The 21,624-nt window shown below is 34.2% G+C and overlaps 1 protein-coding gene across 1 annotated transcript in view; it reads right to left on the reverse strand.

Annotated features, from left to right (window-relative positions):
- Positions 1–13,553: 13,553 nt before the first annotated feature.
- Positions 13,554–21,624, reverse strand: part of LOC128985672 (transient-receptor-potential-like protein) — a 34,425-nt gene continuing 26,354 nt past the window's right edge. The window contains exons 16-18 of the mRNA XM_054405440.1: positions 18,652–18,868; positions 17,085–17,344; positions 13,554–15,277 (exon numbers count right to left, since the gene is read on the reverse strand). Of these exons, the coding sequence (XP_054261415.1) occupies positions 14,289–15,277; positions 17,085–17,344; positions 18,652–18,868 (1,466 nt within the window). The 3' untranslated portion in view covers positions 13,554–14,288. The remainder of the gene's footprint in view (positions 15,278–17,084; positions 17,345–18,651; positions 18,869–21,624) is intronic.

Consider the following 21,624-nt stretch of genomic DNA (forward strand, 5'->3'; position numbering starts at 1 on the left):
ATTTTATAAAAAAAGGCCGGTTTGATCAAAATTAGTACCTATATTATGGTCCTTAACATTTTGAACCAAATGGTACAGATCTCATTACCGTAAAAAGTACGGATCAAAAGTTATGTCTTATTTTTTATTACCATACATGTTATTTCTCATAAAAACCCCAAAAAATTAAAAAATATCATATTTTAGGAAAAAGCCGGGTTTGACTGAAATTAATGTTTTATGGTCCTTATAATTCTAAACAAAAATATAGTTCAACCCCCCCCATTGCTGTAAGAATTACGGTCAAAAGTTATTGCAACTTTTGTGATCTATCCCCATAGAATAATATCATAGTTAGTCCCACTGGCTTACCTGTGATAAAGGTTGTTTATAACTACAAGCCTACAAGCTTATGGGAGAAAGTATGTGTCAGTTTGCTGATACCGTTTATTTTAATGATTCATTACACTCACATTCTGAAAACTTGTGTTTTATTATTAAAAATGAAATGTAGCAAAAACGTAGTTTGCTACAATTTGATTGTAGTTGTAGCTGTAGCAAGCTACATTTAAAAAGTAGTTTACCCAACACTGACCAAAACATCAATGCCCACACATTATTGAAACGTCATGTCAAATATATATTGAAGAGAAAGGAGAAAGAAACTTATTTCATAAATACTCAAAGGTTGCATTTAAAACCAGTTCGAAATTGCAGAATGTTATAAAAATAAAATAATAATATTTATTGTTGCTGTGCTAATATTTTGATGTTGTAATATTATGGTATCACTTTGTAATATTGTTGCTATAACGGCTCCCGTATTTCAAGCATTCACACATTTTTGCCTTAAACATACCATCGTGTAGGGCCTCAGAGATAAAATAATTATACCAAAGGATACAGCATGTAATGTCTTACATTTTATAACACATTTTTAAAAGCACTATTTTCCTCGTCCCCAACAATTATGTCTACATTTATGCTTAACATTTATCACAAAGTAAATTTATCTAAATATAGAATACCTGAATCCATCCTGCCTTACTAGGTCACGCGAATAAAGAGTTAGACCATTAGACGCATGTTCTCATTCCGCAAGTCATCACACTTTTCACAACGTCCTACTAATGTGCTTAATGACAAGGATGATAAGTAGAACTACTAGTAATTAGAGTCGCAACATTGTAATTATTCTGCAAACATCCGTTGAATAACAACGATAAATAACAACAAACAACCTATTACTACCAAACTCAACGAAAATTTATTATTCGTAATCGTAAAACATTACTTTTTTGATATTTAATTTTAAACTTTCAATACAACTATTTGTACAAGTTATTACTTGTAACAATAAGAAAAACCCCCTAAGTTATCCTTAAATAAGTGATTTGAATTTTAAGAATTGTACAAATATCTACCAAAATATTTACTCTTGGCATTACCATTAATATCACAGCGACAGATTGCCCTTTGGGACATAAGTATGGAAATTTATTCCTAAGTATCACAGGAATGGCAATGAGGTCTAAATGAACCGAATACATTTTACTATATTAACCGGCGACAGAGACTGGATAAATCAATTTTGACAATACTTCCTGTAATATTAAAATTATCCCATACCTTGAAGTGATCTTGAAAAATCACTCCCGATACGCACCTTCCATTCGCTTTCCAACCATAATTGCGAATGTCGGTCAACTGGATTGTCGACCAAGTGGTTTTCATTAATTTTAGATGTCGGTCGAATGGTACGTCGACCAAGTGGCTTGTCAGTCAAATGGTAGACATAACATAGTCTCAAGTACAAAAATACTGACTTACTATAATCAACTATAGTGACATTTTATTGCTCGTAGAAATGTCACACACACATGCTGCATTAGTAACAAGCAATTTAAGAAAATTTTACAGTTTTTCTTCCTGTTTTGCGTTGTAAAAATTTACCATACAGCTGCCCAGAATCATCTGCAAAAATGCACCTGTCTCTAACCGCAAGATATTCTAGGAATTGTGATATAAGATCCAGGTTTATCTTAGCTAGACGCACAGATGGACAGTACTGTATGCACTATGCACTATGCAGGTGGGCGTGTTCGTGTTGCACGCGTGTCGAACACGTGTTAACGTGTTTTCAGGAAACTGCGAGTCGGATGACGTTGCTGAGGCAACACAAACAGCATCTAAGTCGGAATAAGTAGCCTATAAGGTCAATTTATACAAAATTCGTATTTTCTCTCAAAGTATTTTATGAGATTGTATGGTTTAATGGAAACTGGAAGCTTTGGACACAGATTTGAAAAGTTATTAGTGTGTATTATTAACACCGAATAGACTTTACCAGTAACAATGTTGTGTGTACCTAAAGATTTCTTCGCACGAGCGAGTGCACAAATTGATATATAACTGGAATGTATTGAATAAAGATTTTTTCATCGAATTTAATTTAATTGAATTCCGAACACGAAATTGACATATTTGGGATTTTTCGATAACCGCAGCGCTTCATTTGGCGTCCGGACGAAAGAGGAGAGTAAATGTTTCATTTTTTTTTAATTTATCACTTTATAATTACACATTTTTAACTTTCTTTAATAGTATATAGGAAAAAAATGATTTAAGTAAATTTTCGAGATTGAGTTTTGTGTGGAAATACTAGTTTATAGCCCTGAATGTAAAAAGTGGTTTTCAAAATGATGTATGTGTCTATGTGATGTATGTGTACAGAGCAACATTTCACACCTGTAGTCCAATTTTGATGTAATTTATTGTTTTGTAATTAATTATTTTGTAGGTACTAATCCAATGTATATGCAGGTGTTATTCTAATTTTCTTTGGAAATTTTGATTTGTAATGGCAATTCCCATAAAAATCCTAAAAACGGAAATCACAAAATCAAATCGAATGATTTTCATTAATCATCGTATTTTATACTTCTTATAATAAACAAAATAGCAAAACTCTCCTCGCTGTAAACATTTACGGTTCAGTTTGTGATTTTCAATAAAAATCCATAGGTAACCCCAAAAGTTAAAAAAAAAAACTTGTTCATTGTTGTGCCCATAGTAAACTTTTAAAGAACCTCTATTAGTGGTAATAAGCTGCATTTTCTCATTTAGTTGTTGTACTGTAACAATTGAGGTGCATAAAAGATTGTATGTTTACAATAATTTGTCTTTCCAACACACTTAAAACATAAGTATATTGCATGTTACAAACCAGTATTTAACTCTTTCAGGCAGTTAGAGGCTCATTGAAACAGAGTATGGTAATTATTTAATATGTCTACAACGGGATATCATGTAATTTTTAGATGTCTACTTACAGTTTTCCAAACGCTGAATCCAAAAAAGCAATAAGTTTTTGTCGGATAGATTCCTAAGTGCCCCGTACAGTTAAATAATTAATACCAAGCTTCAATTTTGTTAAGTTATTCACATATTTGTGGTTTGGGAGAGTCCAAGTTCTAGTGGCGAGACTAACACTAAAAGGGGAGGAAGGTTTGTGGAGTGGAAACATCAGTGAGTTGTTAACGACGACATGAGAGCGAAATCAGAATTACAATCGGTATGACTACTTTGTAATATGTCCGAAGACAAGGTATTGCCACCTAGAGCGACAGCTATGGTATCCCAGACAGACGTTTAGTGGTTCAATCTGTTCGTCCTTCGGACACCCTGTCATTGACCAGCGGGGCGAAGACCTGAAGGTCCTTGCATGCACTGCACAACACTACCAGCACGTATACTGTCACCTATACACGTATATATGTATACAGTCAGTGAGACGTTTGGCAGCGCTATACGACTGGGACGGTTGCGTCGTCCTTTAATCCAACTACTAGGAGGTTACGAATTGTGGATATTTATAGGCATGCACTGTGGATACAATACTCCCTGGTGTAGATTAACGTCCGCACTAGTGAGTACTACGACTATCCGCAGTACTATCCTGATAATTAGACCAATTCGTTAATACCAAGGTAAACATGTGGTTCGGATTCCACTATATATTGTAGGACCCTTAGTTGCCATTAGCTGTACTATTAATTTAACTGTGTCTAAGGAATATGTCGGCATTAGTCACTAACAAGGCTACAAGATCGCGCAACTTATCCTACACTCATATCCATTCATAATTGGCTTAAAATAACTACTTTGTATGGTCGCCTTTCAATGAAAAGTGTAAAGTATCAAGTACAAGTTTCATTGTTCTAGGAGTAGGTTTTACTGTTTAGTTGTAATCACTGATATTAGAACAGAAAAAGCCTATTGGGTCTGATGATGATTGGAGTGTCAAATTGAAATCGATCCCCACTTACCTACTTATATTTTACTTATATTTTATTAGCGAATTTCCCTATAGGGAAGTAGCTATTACCGTAGGTCTCATGGTAAGACTTAGGCCCGGGACCGATTTACTTTTTCATTTTAATGTCCCCAGAGGCCAAAAGCACCATTCATTCAAATTTTTATATATGTATATATATATATATATAGATATATATATGTATATAGATTTATATATATATGTGTCCGTGAACACGATAACTTGAGTAATTTTTATCCGATTTTGATGAAATTTGGTTTGAAGGTGTAAGGCGGGATAAACTTGAATGAGTTCGCGATCCAGCATGATCGAACTATGGGAACAGGGTTTTATGGGGGGTTTTATGGGGTAAAAATTGGTTTTTCTCACTTCTTACCCTCAAAACACAAAATTTCCCAATTTTTCTCTAAACCTTCTTAAAGAGCTTAAAAAAACAAACAATTCAGTATATCAAAGTGTTTTTGTACGGTTATTGGTTACGGAGAAAACTAAAAAAATGGTAAATTTAAAATTCCCATGTTATTCTTATGGAGAATATTGTAAAATGTTGTAGTTTGCTTGTTTATGGATATATTTTGATCAAACTTGGCAAATTTATTTATTTTATAGTAATCTATAAATATTTTACTAAAAACACACTACTTTATTAGTTTCCTTGTAGCAGCAAACCTAGGTACTCGTTAAACCTAATGTTATTTAAATAGATCAATTGAAAATCAATTCGGCCAAATGGAAATTCGCTTGGACGGCAGGTTTGCTGCGGCGGGGGTATTTATATTACATGATAGAGAAAATCATACTCCCTTAGTAGATTTCTCATCCTTATGAATCAGCTGAAGACATTTGTATTGTTTATGTCCGGTGCACTGTAGAGGTCGTGTTTTGTTTAAATTTTCTTTCTTGTTGTTTCAGTTATTTAAAACCTCGACTAACCAAATAAAACGATTCTATCATAAAAAAATAAGTCGTCCTAGTTATATAACCAGTAAAGCACACACCATGAAAATAATGGAAACAAGATTTCATCGACACTAGCGATCAGTGTCGCCGAACTGAACTAGACACGAAAAACTAGCTTCAAAATTTACAATGGGATGAAAAGTCTACTTGTGTTGGCTAGTCTATGACTGTATACACCCGTCTTGTGAGTTATCTGTATGTGTCTCGAAATTTAGTATTGGAATTTTTATTAAATAAATCAATCACAATTATATCTTTGTATTTTCCTTTAAGTTTCTCGTTTCCATTACGTTAACTGATTTCCCTCCATTTAATAAACATCCTAGTGCAGTTTACAACAAAAATTTAAAATAATTTAATCAAATTTCATTGAACTATATATTCAATTTACAGAACTGCGAAGACTATATGTGGGATTTTTCAATAGTTATTCTTGCAGACAATAAAAAAAACGAACGTGCCACAAGTAGTGTATCTGCGCTTGTCAACTTTACCTCCCCTTAATTCTCTCTCTTTATCTCCTTTTTCCTCTATTGTTATTTGCCAAACATTTCTGTGCTGATCTGTTTTGTCCAAGCTTTTCATTCTTCAAACAGACGACGAGGAAATGTTTGCCAAATACTTGCCTCAAGCGTGAAAAGCTCACGTATGTTCATTCTGAGAGATTTTGTCTTAAGTATGTTTGAATATGTTTCCTTCTTTCTTGTAAATGGAACGTTCTAATGTTTTGGATCTTGTCACTAACGTCAACCTTCTATCTAATAAGCATAATCAAATACAAAAATACACTCGATCCCCAATCGGGTGAAACATAAATGTTAAATCATATATTTAAAATATCATTAAAGATTGATAATAGTAATATATTGATAATCATAAATACTTGTGCTTGGAGAATCCAGTGAGAATTCATTTTCAAAGCTCTCTTTAATTTAATGCACCATCTTTGCAAACATACCTAAATACTACACGAAATGCAATATTAAATTAGTTCTAAATAACTGAGCATTTTAAACACATTGTACACTTATTGTAAGGGATTGCGTTCTTACAGTTAATTAAATATTAAATCATAATAACATAATCTCATATAGTACATTTCGTACCTAGGGCCGAAAATGAGGTTTCGCCGGCTCGAGATAGATTTTAAGTTCGAGACGAAGTCGAGAACTTAAATCGATCGAGAGCTGCAAAACCATTTCGGTCCGTGGTACGAACGCTATTTTTCACCGCACTATACCCTATTACCACTATTCACCACTATAATATTGCACACTGATAGTCAACACAACTACAACTTTAAGGTTATGTGAAGAAATAATTAGAGGAATTAGCAAAAATAAAAATAAATAGTTGCTAGGCAACGGTGACAATAACACAATTCTATTGCAATGCTATGGATTTTGATTGTGTATTTAAAATACATTCATGTTTTAAGTAAGTAAGCGGACAGCTGATTTTGCGGCCCCGGCCTGTAAAAACCTGCTCGGTCCCCAAATTACGATGATAGCTGGCATGGCCAGCAAAACGTAACTTTCAGCCACCAATTAACGTTATACTGCCAAAAACATCATAGTGTGGTGAAAAAAATGTTTCACTTCAGTAGGCTACAACTGGTTAAATTATTATTATAAGATAGAAGTAATAGTATATTTCGTACTTAGGACCGAAAACCCTTTTGGCCCTAGGTACGATCAGGAATACTATTTTTCACCACACTATACAGAATTTGAGAAAATATCAAATAAATGCACACCAATGGTCAACACAACTATAATTTTAAGGTTATGTTAAGAAATATAGGATTCAGCAGAAATAATAATAAATAGTTGCTAGGCAGCGCAAATACACAAGTCTCTATTGCAATGCACTACTTGAGTATTTAATATAGGCTACATCATTGTTTTAAGTAGATAAGCAAACAGCTGATTTCTGCCCTAGGTACGTAAACACCTGCTCAGCCCCCAAATGACGATGACAGCTGGCATGGACGGCAAAAAGTAGCTTTCAGCCTCCAATTAACGTTTGGAAAACAGCTAAAACATCGTAGTGTAGTGAAAAAGAATTTAAAAATCTATTTATGTATACATTTTTAAAATCTGAACTATCTTAAAATCAAAATCATCTTACTTGACTTGCTAAGAATCTTACCCTTTCAAATACAATCCGAACGACCACTACACAAACACTTTGTACAGTGGATACAATTGTCAAATATTTTTGTTAAAACAGGAAATAACACTCGAACAACAAAGATGCTGTTAGCGGAACTCATTCAAAGAAGACTGGTCGATAAGACTAAACAACCCTATAAAAACAGTGATATGTTATCCAAAAGGCCTTGACCAAAACAAATCCTACAGTCATAAGTGACGGCCAAATATTTAGTTCACTGTTTCGGATCTCATTCATTTGGTTAAAGTGAAATTAAAAAAGATTCGGTTTCCTGAAATAAAAGGTTTTGCTCAAAGATTAGTCAAGATGAGGGTATAATATTTGGTTCTTTGTTTTTATACGTCGTTGCTTTCACAGAAATGAAATTTGGAAGGGAATCGAGTTCCTAATCCATGAGAATTGTTCTGCTACCGCTAAAAGTGGCGAACAGTAATCTGGATCTCATTGAAAGTAGTGATAATGACGTATGTAGTAATAAGTTAAAATTGTTTGACAGATTAGATGTAAAGAATAGTTATTTGTGCAACTAGTGCGCTAAGAGACTTTGTGCTCGTTTTATAGATTATAATTAATTTGTATAAATTCACTATTAGTTTTACCTGTCTAATACAAGAACACTATATTGTGTTGTTTTGTTAAAATAATTGAGTGCGAGAAAGTAGGTAAAATGAGTGCGACAAAGTTAAATGAGTGTGGGGAAGATAATAAATGCAGAAATCAGCTACTTTGCGTGCTATGATCAGTGGGAGAAATTCCGCTTTGTCCAGTAACTGTAAAAAAATACATTGTTGCAACGAATGTTGTAAAAAACCATCTTAATGTCATCTGAAAAAATTAACCTACAAATTGATGGTGCCATATTAATAGATAAATTAATAAAATAATCATGTAGCAGCAAACTAAGTAAGTGAAACAATCCATATACAATTCATTATGCATGATAATAATAAATGATTTATTTTAATGAAAATATTGTTATACTGTTTTCATAATCCACATATTATTTTGAACTAGGTAAATAAAAATTAACAGAAATAGAAATAAAAAGTTTGCTCTAAAACCAAACCAAACGTTTCCTAACACATTCATTGTATAAAAAAAAATAGCTTAATGAAATTTCTTAACAATGAGAAAATATAACTTAACCAGTTAAAGCAAATAATTTTAGTTGATGAATGTTTTAATATAAGCTAAAAATCACACTAATGATAACAGTAAAAGTAATATATTGAAAAAAAAGTTCTAGCTTAATAATGAAAATAAGAGAGGGAAAAGTTTGCTTTTGCGATGCTTGCAAAATTTTGTCGGAAACACCTGATTTCAAGCTTACGCAGCATTGTCATTAGTGAGTGTTTTCAAGCGTAAAAATTCTTTCAATATTGAAGTTTTGACTTAGGAAAACTTAATGATATACGTGAATACTAATTCATCAAATTTACAAGAACTTGAGTGAATACTATTTAACAGAAAACATAAAGTAACATCGATTCTGACTATTGGTTTCATATGAAAATAGCAAGGTAGAAAATACTCTTTCCTACAGTTACCAAACAATGTACATGTTCTCTCACTGATTTGAGAAAGCAAAAGTGGCCAATTCGCTCATCAGTGAGACAATGTTAACATTGTCTCACTCTCATTACTTTGTCTCACTCACTCCAGATTTGTAACGTGAAGGCAGGAAATAGTGAGGGCGTAACATGCAGACAAGGTCGTATGCACGCGAAATACGTTGGCAGCACAGGCTGTAAATCAGCTTCATAAATTGGTCTTCAAGTAAAACCTAAATTGATTTGGTAAACAACCTTAGTTCCCAAAATTGCTTCAATCTTGGTTTCTTAATACTATAATTACGCACATATCTTACAATTTCAGAAATATCCATGCAAAAAAAAAATAATAAAAAAAATTGATTACAACTGATAACCTCCAAAGATAATGCTGAATTTAATGAATACATATTCTAAATAATAAGTTTAAGCTATACAAGAACAAAAAAATCTTACAGAAATTGTACAATAAGCTCTTCAATAAAAAAAAGTTCTGTTAACATGAATAAGTTCTAACTTTTTAAATCAAATTATATTTTTAGTAAATAATTTTAAAATTCCAGCATAAAAAAATCTGTTTTATTATCCAAAACTCCACGTTAAACATACCACAACATGTTTAACATTAGCTATCACACACAAAATCATTATAAAGTGTACGTTTTTGTGCACAGTATCTACCAAATTAGTTTTTAATAATTCAAAATAAAAATATAAATTATAAAGTTTAAAACGATCATAAATTAAATACGATGTCTAACTAAACCAAAACTATAAGCAAAGATGTAACGATTCCATTTAAAGTATACATCAGACCCCTTTCTACAAAACCCAATATACAACAATAGTGGTTGAATTGCTCAACAAAAACAACTTCAAGCTAGCGCAGTTATGGCTCGTTGGTGGCTAACTTGGTCATAAGTTTTGTGGAGTTGGTCTTCTCTAGTATAAGGTATAAAAAACCACTTTTCCAATTACAATATGAAGTACTTTATAATGATTGTTTTTTTTTTTTATTTGACGCCTTGTATTAAACATTTAATCATACTTTTGGATCAGCTAATATGTTCTCCCCCTATACATCATACGAAGAAAGTATTGTTTTCGTCAACATTTTCGAGTTTGAATTTTGGGTTGACATTTCCGATTTGGTCCCCTCCCCCTGAACTTATTCGAAGTTATGTCTGTGTATATGGATGTGTAGAGAGCTACAGACTAAATCTGTGGTACGATTTTGATGAAATTGCGTATGTAGGCCTACCCACTAATATGAAGTATACATATGTGTTTTTTATTATTTTGATTTATAGTGGTCATTTCTGTTCCTGCAAAATATTTCACATGAGACAAAACACTAGTATCCTTTTTAGTACAGGTTTAGAGAAAAACTGAAAATCTAAGTTACACTCAAAAAATAAAAAGACCATCTTGTAGAAAGTTCAACTGCTGCTTACTAATAATAGAGCGAAATAAAAATCATTTAATCATCAATTTCAACAGCTGTTACATCAATCAACCCTCACATTGTGGCATTACGGTTCCTAATGTGTCCATTGTTGTGTGAAGTAAGCGATTGTCGACCTAATAATAGCCGAAGCCATTGACCCTGAAGAGCCAATTTAGCGTGTCTGCTCTTCGTCTGGAGTCTGTAAGGTTCACAATCGCTTCCCACGGAGTATCCGATGACCATAGTCCAGTCAGCAAAGAAGACACGCGCCTGCATATCTCCCTGTGTGTCTTAGTACAGTATATAATTATCAAATATAAAAGGCCGTCGGTTCGATCCTGAGAAAAGTTTATAGCTTTTTGATTATTCGAAACTGGACCCAGCTGTTCCTGATCATTGGACTTTCCGACTGGCTACACAGCTGATCTTAGTAACAAAGCTGTATTTATATTAGCCATATCAGCAGTGAAAAGAATATAATTTTACAAATATGTTCATGTTTCAAATTTGTACTTTCCATTGTGTATCGTCTGCTTTGTGCTGGTTTTACTGATGATTTTTTTAAATTTTGTTGAAGATCCTTCTTTCTTTATGACCAAGTAGTAATAATAGGAGTACAGTACTTATCTGCAGAAAAATACAGATTACACATAAGTTCAGGTAGCAGGTAACAGGTAACAGGTAACATGTAACATGTAAAATGTAACAGGTAACAGGTAACCTGTTCAGGTAACAGAATATTGGAAAATAAAGAAAAATATACCACTTATTTAAGTAAAAACGATTCTTTCTTTACTTCGGTTCAAACCGAGAAAAACAACAGTCTGATCACATAAACCTGTATCTTGTTTTGACCTGTGTTTGCCCACTAGTGTCCCATTTATCCCGCCTTGCTGAACAAATATTGGCTGATACGTAAAACGAACGTTGAGTCAGCTGTGTACCTTTTTGTTAGATACATATATGTTCTTGTAGAGTAAATTCATGCGAGATACGAATACCGTTTTTAAGCGGGGTTAAAAATATGTTAGCTTGTATTGAAATATTGTCGTTGTGTGGCAAAATTATGAAAGGATATTTTGTCGTGTTATAACATGGGTTATAAAATCTCTGACAAATGAACATAAACAATAAACATACAATGGAACAACTATTAATCTTTGTAGGTAGTAATAACAATGATAGTCTTGATAACTTCTCTAAGAGTTAACATGTCTTAAATTACCTGAAAGCACAAAAACGTCAAATAACACTTGTAACAATTTCTGTACTGTTTACTCACAAGACGGTAAATACGTATAAAAGATGGTAAGTGGTAAAAATCTACTTACCTCTTATCCACGACCAAATCTTTGAGATGTAAAATTTGAGCTATGTGTCTGTTTTGCGAATCCTGTCTCTTGACACTTTAGTCCATCTAGGAACTGTCCAATGGTGTAAAACATCAGTCGCAGGTAGACAGGTTCCATCATACAGACTATAATATACTATCAGCATTAGCCTAGCCGCTCTGTCTATCACTAGTAGTTTGCTGAGTACATCAGACACTATCTCTTCTGGGAAGTTTGTCTCACATTGACTTCAGCAGCCAGCAATGAGCAAGACCTCCCACAGTGGTGGCACGTGGCTTTTAAGTTTTGCCGTCTGTAGAAACTACTGAGCTAGTGTAATCAGCTGATTGTCTCATGGCTTTATGTACAATCCCACAATTCTTTAGTTCAAATTCACTAAGCAAAATGGTTTAATATCCTAGTAGAAATTGCGGCCAACGTCTTGCAGTTCTCTCAAGGGCTACCTCTAGTTGTATCGGAGTTGTCGAATCTATTTTGTAATGTGGTTAGGCTAGGTTAGGTTAGGTAAGGTAAGGTTAGGTTAGGTAAGCTTAGGTTAGGTAAGGTAAGGTTAGGTAAGGTTAGGTAAGGTAAGGTTAGGTAAGGTTTAGGTTTAGGTTAGGTAAGGTTAGGTTAGGTTAGGTAAGGTAAGATAAGGTAAGGTTAGGTTAGGTTTAGGTTTAGGTTAGGTAAGGTTAGGTTAGGTAAGGTAAGATAAGGTTTAGGTTAGATTAGGTTGGTAGATTGAGTCAATCTTGAACTAGATGCTTGAGTTGCAGTATATCTTTTTATACTTCAAACTCAAAGTACGATTAATTGTACGATTAATGTGAATACTATTTTACATAACCTTATCGTATAAGTGATTGCTTTGGAGTTCAAACTCAATGATGTCTATATATAAATATGCAAGCATGTTTCTTGAAAACCTTTTTTCTCAGGTCGTGTGCATCGCAGGGAAAATCTACGCACACTGTTGGAAAGATATTTGCCTGTAGATGTGCAGAATCCCTTTATAAATTAAAATAGGCTTTAAAATATGTCAAAATGAATTTAAAATTGACATGGTCCTTATGGGTTGCCATGCTGGTGACGAAATATAAACAGAAAATTCAAAACAAATGGAGGACATTTCAATCACATGTTATATGGTAAAAATAGAGACGTTTGCAGTGAGCCGACCACTAGTTAATATTTAAATAACGTACTTAATTTGGAAATCAATCACAAACAAATTGTTGTTTTAATCTCATTGAAAAATCATTAATTAACATCAGTTTGATTTAATGTGTACATTTTTATTTCGATGTTTTGCTTAACACTTCATATATTAACATAAACAGTAGCTTTTGAATGGAGTCTATTTAAATACACCAAAAAGACTGACTCTATTCATAAACCACCTTTGATTAAAAACTCTTTTGAATCATCGATACTTTCACAAGTTTTAAACTTTGATAACAACCCATTCAAAAAGTTTCATTAAAAGTTTCCACTTCTTTCTTCGTTGAATAATTAATTGAAACATTCCAATATTCAAAGTTTTTATCCACTCAGTTTTTACAAGATCATGGATATTTGATAAATTATTTTGAATATACTTCCTGAGAATGAATATATGTTTGAAATACATTTAAATGAAATTAATATTTTTATATGGTGTGATAACCACCAGTTATTTCGTTATAAACATTTCTTTGACATATCAATACTTACTAATTAACTTGTAAGGTAGCAAAAGACTATTGGGCGAGAAAATAAACACTTTTTGTTACAAAGAAACTGTATTGTCTAAATTACATAAATACATCTTTGTCGAAATAAAATTTTACAACACAAAACGAAACATAAACAGTTCTGTATTTTAATAGTAAAACTAAAACTAGCTTTTAAACATGATAAAAGTTAGCATTGTTTAATACATGTAATAATAATAATGCTGATTATGAAAATAATCTTGAATACATTGAATAATTGATATAATATTTCATATTATCACATCCCGTCGATAATTTTATGCTGGATATCCAACTAAAGCATTGTAATTACTGCTAATAACGTAACATGAAAGTAATTCTATTTTGCAAATAAAATAACAACATTGATTCGTCAATTGTGGTACTGACTTTGACAAAGAACACTGAAGCGGATATGAATTTTTCGTTGATACAATTGTGTCTATTTTGTGTGAGCTGGGTTTCGTCAAACAATAGAGAAAGAGTTGCTTCATGATCATAACACCATTCATCATCATCAAATTAAATATTTTTCTTTTTTTCCGTCTACAAATGTTTGCTTGGATTAATTTACACCTCCCACCACGCCAAAAGAATTTGAAAATAGCCAGCAAGAAAATTGAGCAATAAATACCCAAACTTAAACCCCACAAAACAATGTAGCTCATACCCAAGGAGACACAATCATACCAACTTAAAAATCTACTCCAGCATTAAATGTCAATCGTACCAAATCAAGTCTTAACAAAACACGATCGCAAGTTCGCAAACTTTTCACAACCAATTTCCCTTCTTCTCTCTCTTGATGGTACTGACATCTTCGATTCGGTTGACGGGCCTCAGGGTCTCCGGGCTTGCCGTGATCAGCTGTTCCGTGCTGGAGGAGGTACTCGGCATAGTTGGGGAGTCGTCATTGGTACTGTTGGTTGCCAAGGAGAGTTCTAACTTAGGGATGATGTGTCGAGTTGGTGGGTGAGAAGAAGCTGGAGGTTTAGATTGTGGGGCGTTTGAAGGTTGGGAGGGTTTGAAGTTAGCCTGTGAAGATGTAGAAGGAACATTAGAGGATCCTTGAGTATTTGATCCTTGAAGATGTGATGAGCCTTGAAGACTTGCTGATCCCGGAGCATTTGAAGGTCCTTGCAGATTTAACGGTCCTGGATTATTCGAAGATCCTGGATGACCAGAAGGTTTGGCCATCGGCTGAGGTGCCATCGCAGATTTTCCACCTGCAGAAGTTGATGGTACAGCTCCCGGAGGTCTCTTGGGAACGTCTTCCCCAGACTGTTTAACTTGAGGTCTCGGAATAGCGTCTCCAGGTTTCGGACCTTCCCTTGGCTTTTGTCCTTCAGGTTTCCTAACAATCTCGGATTTTGACGGTTGCCTTTCTTGAGCGAAAGATACTTGACCAGGCGCTCTAGGTTCTAGTTTATCAGTGTCGATACAATGATGTCTTGGAACGGCTCTTTGTTCCGCAGGTTTCTTAGGTTCTTCTGCTTTCCTCTCTTCCTGGTCTTGGATGGGAGGTGGAGGTTTCTTCTTGAAAACCTTGGGAGGAGCCTCGCCGACTCCTAGCTTTCTTTGGCAGATCAGAGGACTTGGGTCTCTTTCGGAAGACGAATCTCTCTTGGCATCCCTCTTGTCGCTCTCGGGTTTCGTTGCACTCAGTTGTTTCTCGGCTGGAACTATCGTGTTGTTGGGAGTAATATTCCTTGAAGTATTCCTTGATGTTTGATTGACGGCAAGATACATTCCACCACAAGATCCTGCAAAATGCAATCACATTCAGTGTGTTCAAATTATAAGGTAATGTTGTAGTAATTTCTTGCATCATAACAGGACAGTTAGAAAGCCTAGCCTAGGACTACAGTAGGACACCCCTATAACTTAAACTGCAGTGTTAGCACCCCTAGAAAATGCACTTAAGTCTCCTAGAACATGAGTATACATTAACAGAAAGTACCATAAAAACTGTCAACAAAAGATGGTCTCATTTTTTAGCTTAATTTATCAAAAATCATTGCATTTCACGTAAATGTGTGCCAGACACAACTTCCTTGGGTTAAAGTTGTGTATGAGAATCTATAATGTTTTACCAGTTGTGCGTTTCACTGACCTTGCGCACATTTTAAGCACATAATTCACGTCAAAAATTTACTGAACGTAAAATGAATTGATCATTAATTATTAGCTTCAGCTGCTATTTCTTTTCATCTGATTTCTTCGTCTACACCCCTGTACACAAACAAGCATTGAATTTGACCAGTGAACTATTAAATAACAAAAGGCCTACTTCCCATACAACAACAAACTAATTATAAACTATTTACGACTCAATTCTTTGTCAGAGCTTTATATAAACGACCACTTTTCTAGGGGTCAATGTCAGATGTCAGCACGGTACAAAGTTCAAAATTTATCTTTTGGGCGCCTTAACGACTGCCAATTAGACTTTTTTATGTCTTCCTAAGCTCAACCGCCGCCTTAGCGTCAGCGTGCGATTTGGAATTAATTAATTTGATGATAAATGGTCATATGATTGATTATTTGAATTTATGGCGATTCAATTGTTAAAGAACGAAAATTGAATATCGAGTTATATTCAAGGTCTAGAGAGTTTGCTGATCATTGTAGAAGGAATACTTATATGTAGCGAAACATTCCTAAAAGGGTTTAAATGTCAAATAGGATCTTGTGTGATTTGCCAGTGGTTTTCTTTAAAGTTCTTTTGTAAGGAAATGGTACCAGCTTGGTCTTGTTGCTGTCTAACGTGCATCTATTGTTAAGTGACATCATTGATTGATACCCCAATGACAAATAGCGTGGGCCACAATCGACCACAGTCGGGAATCAAAACCCCTCAAACCTTCAACCCTTCAAACCTTCTGACTTGAAGGTCATCTTTTATGAAATTTTGATTGAAACGAAGGAGGTTTGTAATGATTTTTTATTATACGTTAGAGTACATAATACCCTTGAGCAATAAAGTCAACTCAGCATAAATTAATTCCCCCAATTCACAAAGGCTTGTTGATATTTTGTATTTAATTCTAAGAGGATTTTTATTTTATGAACATCTAAGTAAGAAGAAACAAGAGAAAGTACATTATTAAGCACTTATTAGTACATTGTTAAGCATTCAAATGTTTTTTTATGAAAGTAAGTCACACTTTAACCATCAGGAGTTTCATAAGCTAGTTTTACAGTATGTTGAAAACAATTATAACGTCACTACGAAATCAAATTCGTTGTGTTCCTAGCCATATCCAAAACTAATGATCAAACTATAGGTTTGGACCACTTTCTTATAAATGTATGGTACTACTGACGTAGACACTATAGTCTGTATGATGGAACCTGTCTCCTGGCCATCCATATCCGTAGAACTGGTCAGGATATAGACTCCATCGTACAGATTACAACAGTCTAAATTCCCCCTACTGCGTAAATATATACATTTTTACGTCCTCTTCATTCAGTCATTTTTCCAACACCTTCATCCAGCTTGAAACTGAATCATTGTTTCTCACACCAAACAACTTTCTCCATCTTTACCCATCAGACTCCACGTACCTTTACCAATTTGGCCGCCTCCAGGACCATGACCCATGGTCCCCGTGGGTGTCCTAAGGTCCTTGGTCTCTTCCTTGATGTCATTAAGGAGCTCCACGATCGTCGACCCTGTAGTCTCCGGTAGATGGATGGGCGACGGAGAGTGTCCTCGGGGAGACCCCGGCATCTTCTGCACAAGCTTCCTCGCCTCTTCCATGGCCTTCTGGAGGTTCTGCTGGTTGCGGAGGGACATGCGGTTGTTGCAGCGTCCGATCTGAGACCTGAACAAGAGGAGAAAGAAGATTGAATAGTGTAATTGGAGGAAACAAGTGAAAACAAGCTAATGGGTTAAAACTAATAGGATATCAACAGGATAGCTTGATTCCAGTGATCTCTAGAAAACCATATTTAATTTTTGCTAAACAACCTACAACAGCAATAATACATCGACATTTTGGAAATAGTATTAAAATTATGTAAAATAAAAGCAATTCCACAGGTAAGGCACACGTCTGTAACATTCATAAGAGTTCAAATTTATCATTAAAAGGGAAAAGGGATTATGAATTTTAAAAATTAATGCTGGGAAGACATCGACAACAGTATGGGGTGGGAAGATATACTTTTTTGATGTATTCAACACTCAGGATACATCAATACATTACAAGTCTCACACTATATAGGGTGATTCTGTAAACAAGGAAAATCCAAAGATTCGCTGCAATAAAAAGGATATTATAACAAAAATTCAAGAACTATATTCAATAATCAATGCTATTTCAAACTGATACAACGTTTTGGAAACCGAAGACTCGTCCAGACACATACGTCTTTATCTACAAGAAACTATCTACAAAAGAATTCAGAGGGCTCCTCACAATACGAGAAAATCCAAACACAATACAGGATGCGGGTTTTAATCAAATATACTTCAAATAGCTATAAGGGGTTTCAAACTGAAAATTCATCCAGACATACACGCCTTACACTTCGTTGAGCAATTATTTACTTGCAAAATTAGAGGGTTCTTCAAATTATGTGAACATTCAAGAACAATACGGAGTAGCCATATATCAAACATATTTTAAAGTTCTACAAGGGTTTTCAAAACTGTAGATTGATCCAGATAAATGCACCTAGCACCACGTTGAGAAATTACAATAAAATTTCGAAGATCCTCTATACTACATGGACACCAAAGGAAATTCAAGATGAATGACTTTGCGACCAGCACGTTCAAAACTTTAGATTCATCCAGATAAATAAGCCTAGCACCTCGTTGAGGAATTATGTACAACAGAATTTGGAAGATTCACTATATTATAGGGAAACCAAATGAAATTCAAGGTCAATCTATTATACTTCGAATCTTTTATAAAGCACTACTTCAAACAGATCTACGATGTTTTTTTCAAAACTAAGATTCATTCAAATCAAATTATCTTCGAACCAAGGTGAGAAATCATTTACAATAGAATTTGGAAGATTCACTATACTACAAGGGCACCAAAGTAAATTCAAGGTGGATACTTTGAAACCAACTACTACAAACAGATCTACGAGAGTTCTCAAAACAGATTCAACATACGCCGCGCAAGCACTGGTGACCACTTGGTTCCATTTCTGCTGCGTGGAAGACAGGACAGCAAGTCGGGCGACTCTGCGGAACCTCGCGAGGACATCCTCGTTCTCTGGTACAGGTTGGTTCATCAGCGTCTCCAGGTCGTCTTCTCCAGCCACGGGGGTGAGGTGGAAGTCCTTCATGAGACGACGCTCCCAGACCTTGGCCTTGCGAGCCAACGTGGCTGAGGAATAAGTGAGGAAGTAGCAGAAAAAGCGGAAAAGATTCGTCCTTTAAGACTCTGACTAACACTAGGGGCTTAAGTAAAGAAAATAACGCTTTAGAGTCTCGTTCAGTGAAGAATTCATATTTTATAAGAGGTTGTGAGTCTCTTTTTTATTTCGATACGTTCTAAATCTTTATCAAAGCCAATTGATGACGTTTGATGTAAAAAGAATACTGTAAATGAACTTCCTATTGGGTGAAACTTTTTGTCACACAACCGTTTGAAGATTCCATTCCAGGGTAAATTGGTGGCAAGTTTTCAAAAAAAGTACTCTGTCCAAGTAATTCAATAACAATGTGTTACTACATATCTATCCAGTACACCTACTCCATATTGATAATTCCAGTCGGAATGGGATCCTATAGTAAATTACAACATATCTTTGTCCCTATAAAATTTTATACTTTGACAAATTTACTCGAAAATAAAACTTCTATAGCATTACACTTTATAGGCTAAGGGATTCGTTTAAATACTTTCTCAAATAAAAAATATATTAAACAACACCCTTACATACTATTTAAAGTCAATATACAATCCTATAAACGCCTAATATCGATCAAATGTAAGTTTCCTTTTTAGACCAATCTGCTTCGTGAATAAAATCAATCTTCTAACTCACATTAGTTTGAGCTATACACCATAAAGAAGTTAAATTGACCACACAAACTGAACCTCCACCTTTGACTGATAATTCAATCGACTTAAAACTCAAAATGCACAAAATTGCATCCAGTGACACAAATCACCCAATGATAAGTACTATAAATTTGACACTATCAAAGAGGCCATTCGTGATGGCTTCAGGGATATTGCAACCTGGTTGGATATCTTGTCAGGTTTATTGGCAGTAAAATCTTGAAGTTGCAGTAAAAACTGGGTGTGCATAACGGTGAATCATTCTGGCAAACTGGTTTCGCAATCATCTGTAGATTTTGATCTCAACTCGCCATCTTGATTCAACAATGGGTCGAATATGCTTCCGTTTGGATTATTCTTTTGGATCAGCTGATGACTATTTTAAGGTTAGTTCTGTATGGGTTATGTAGAGGGGGCTTTGTCATCTGAATTTGAATATTGAAAGTAAGTTCTCATAGGAATGTAAACTTAATATACTGTTTTAATGACAGTTCAACACTGCCTAAATACGATGGAGTGTGCTTGTGTAAACTATGTACATGTATATATATATCTAATTAACTATATATATATATATCGTTTGATTTAGGGTAAATGTTACGATTTTCTCTTTACTTTAGAATAATGAATTATACTTGGGCCAGAAGACATGCTACAGTTAGGAAAAAATTTTCCAAATTCAGTAAATACTTTCCTGGCACTCACTGCTTATGAAGAAACATGAATGAAGAAACAGTTAAACATGAATTATTTCGGTATCTTTTTAATTATGCTTTATAATCTCGAATTTTCAAATCCAAGACATACCTCTTGGAATTTTTTTAATAGCATATTTTTAACTCTTCTATTGCATTCTCTAGAATTTTCATGAACTCGTGAAATATTTGTTTAATGTTCCCGCGCCTGAAGACACTGAAGTCAAGAGTTACGGCACACTACAAAGACGAGCGAAGTGAAAGTAAAGCTGACAAAGACTGTGAAAGTAGAGTTGAGTAATTCTCCCATCAATTCTCCAGGAAGAGGTGTTGTCTAGCTGTCAATCAAAACTGTTGTTTAGACATTTCCCTTGGGCGTTCCATTTATGAGCCTAAGTCATAGGCAATTAGGCCAAACAGATTCTGATTGATGAAACAAAAACGTACAGTATACTAGTTTGGAACCATTATTTAAAAATGTCTAATTGTGATTTATCATATAGAAACTCAAGCCGCGTATGGCTGTGTTATAAAAGAGTGTGTTAATAATGTTTAGCGCAACATTTTTATACCATGTAGAATAGTTTCCAGTTTAAACTAGAGGGGAAATGGTTGTACAGCTATTCACTTTTGGGTACTTAAGTAGGCAGGCATCTGGTTTACAAGTACTGACTGTAGATTACGAAACATATATTCAAATACGATTATCACATAGTGTTCTAGATCAGTATCTATATTACTTTATTCTTAATTAGTTTTTGGTACTTTTAATGTAACATGCAAAATTTGAAGGTGTTTAAGTTTAGAAAAGGTCTCTCAGTTTGGCTTGGTTATGAAATCAGATCACTCGTATACGAAGGAATCAACAATTAACATCGCTCTTATGGTGGTTCAGAAAAAATATACACTTAAAATATTGAAGGATTAAAGACTGATTAGTTTTGAAGTTTGCCATAAAATGATTTCTCATTATAGTCAATGAACCTCTTAATGTTTCATGTATAATAATTTTAAAAAAGGTTCTGTCCAAATCATATTTTTTCCAAAAGTTCACAAACAATTTTGATAATGTTCCTCTATGACCAATAAACAATCCAATAACTTCCATCTTTGAAATTTTGCGTGAAATATTCAAAGGTTGATTCATAAATTTATTTATTTTCCTTCACTTTTCGTAAGGTTGATTTAGGTTGATTTCATAACGAATTGTTGGATCGAGAATTAAATACAGTTTTATTTAATACTGCTGATTCATATAGTTGTTTGAATTTCCAATCACATAAGGTTAATATAATTTGTCATAACCTAATGTAGATTACATACTGTTCCTAATCGATCTGTGGTAGTTACCGGATCTAAATTAGACTAATAGTAACTATA

Source organism: Macrosteles quadrilineatus, unplaced genomic scaffold (genome assembly GCF_028750875.1).
Source record: "Macrosteles quadrilineatus isolate MER2022 unplaced genomic scaffold, UCM_ALF_1.0 Scaffold_2__2_contigs__length_208266976, whole genome shotgun sequence".
In the NCBI taxonomy this organism is placed as follows: Eukaryota; Metazoa; Arthropoda; class Insecta; order Hemiptera; family Cicadellidae; genus Macrosteles; species Macrosteles quadrilineatus.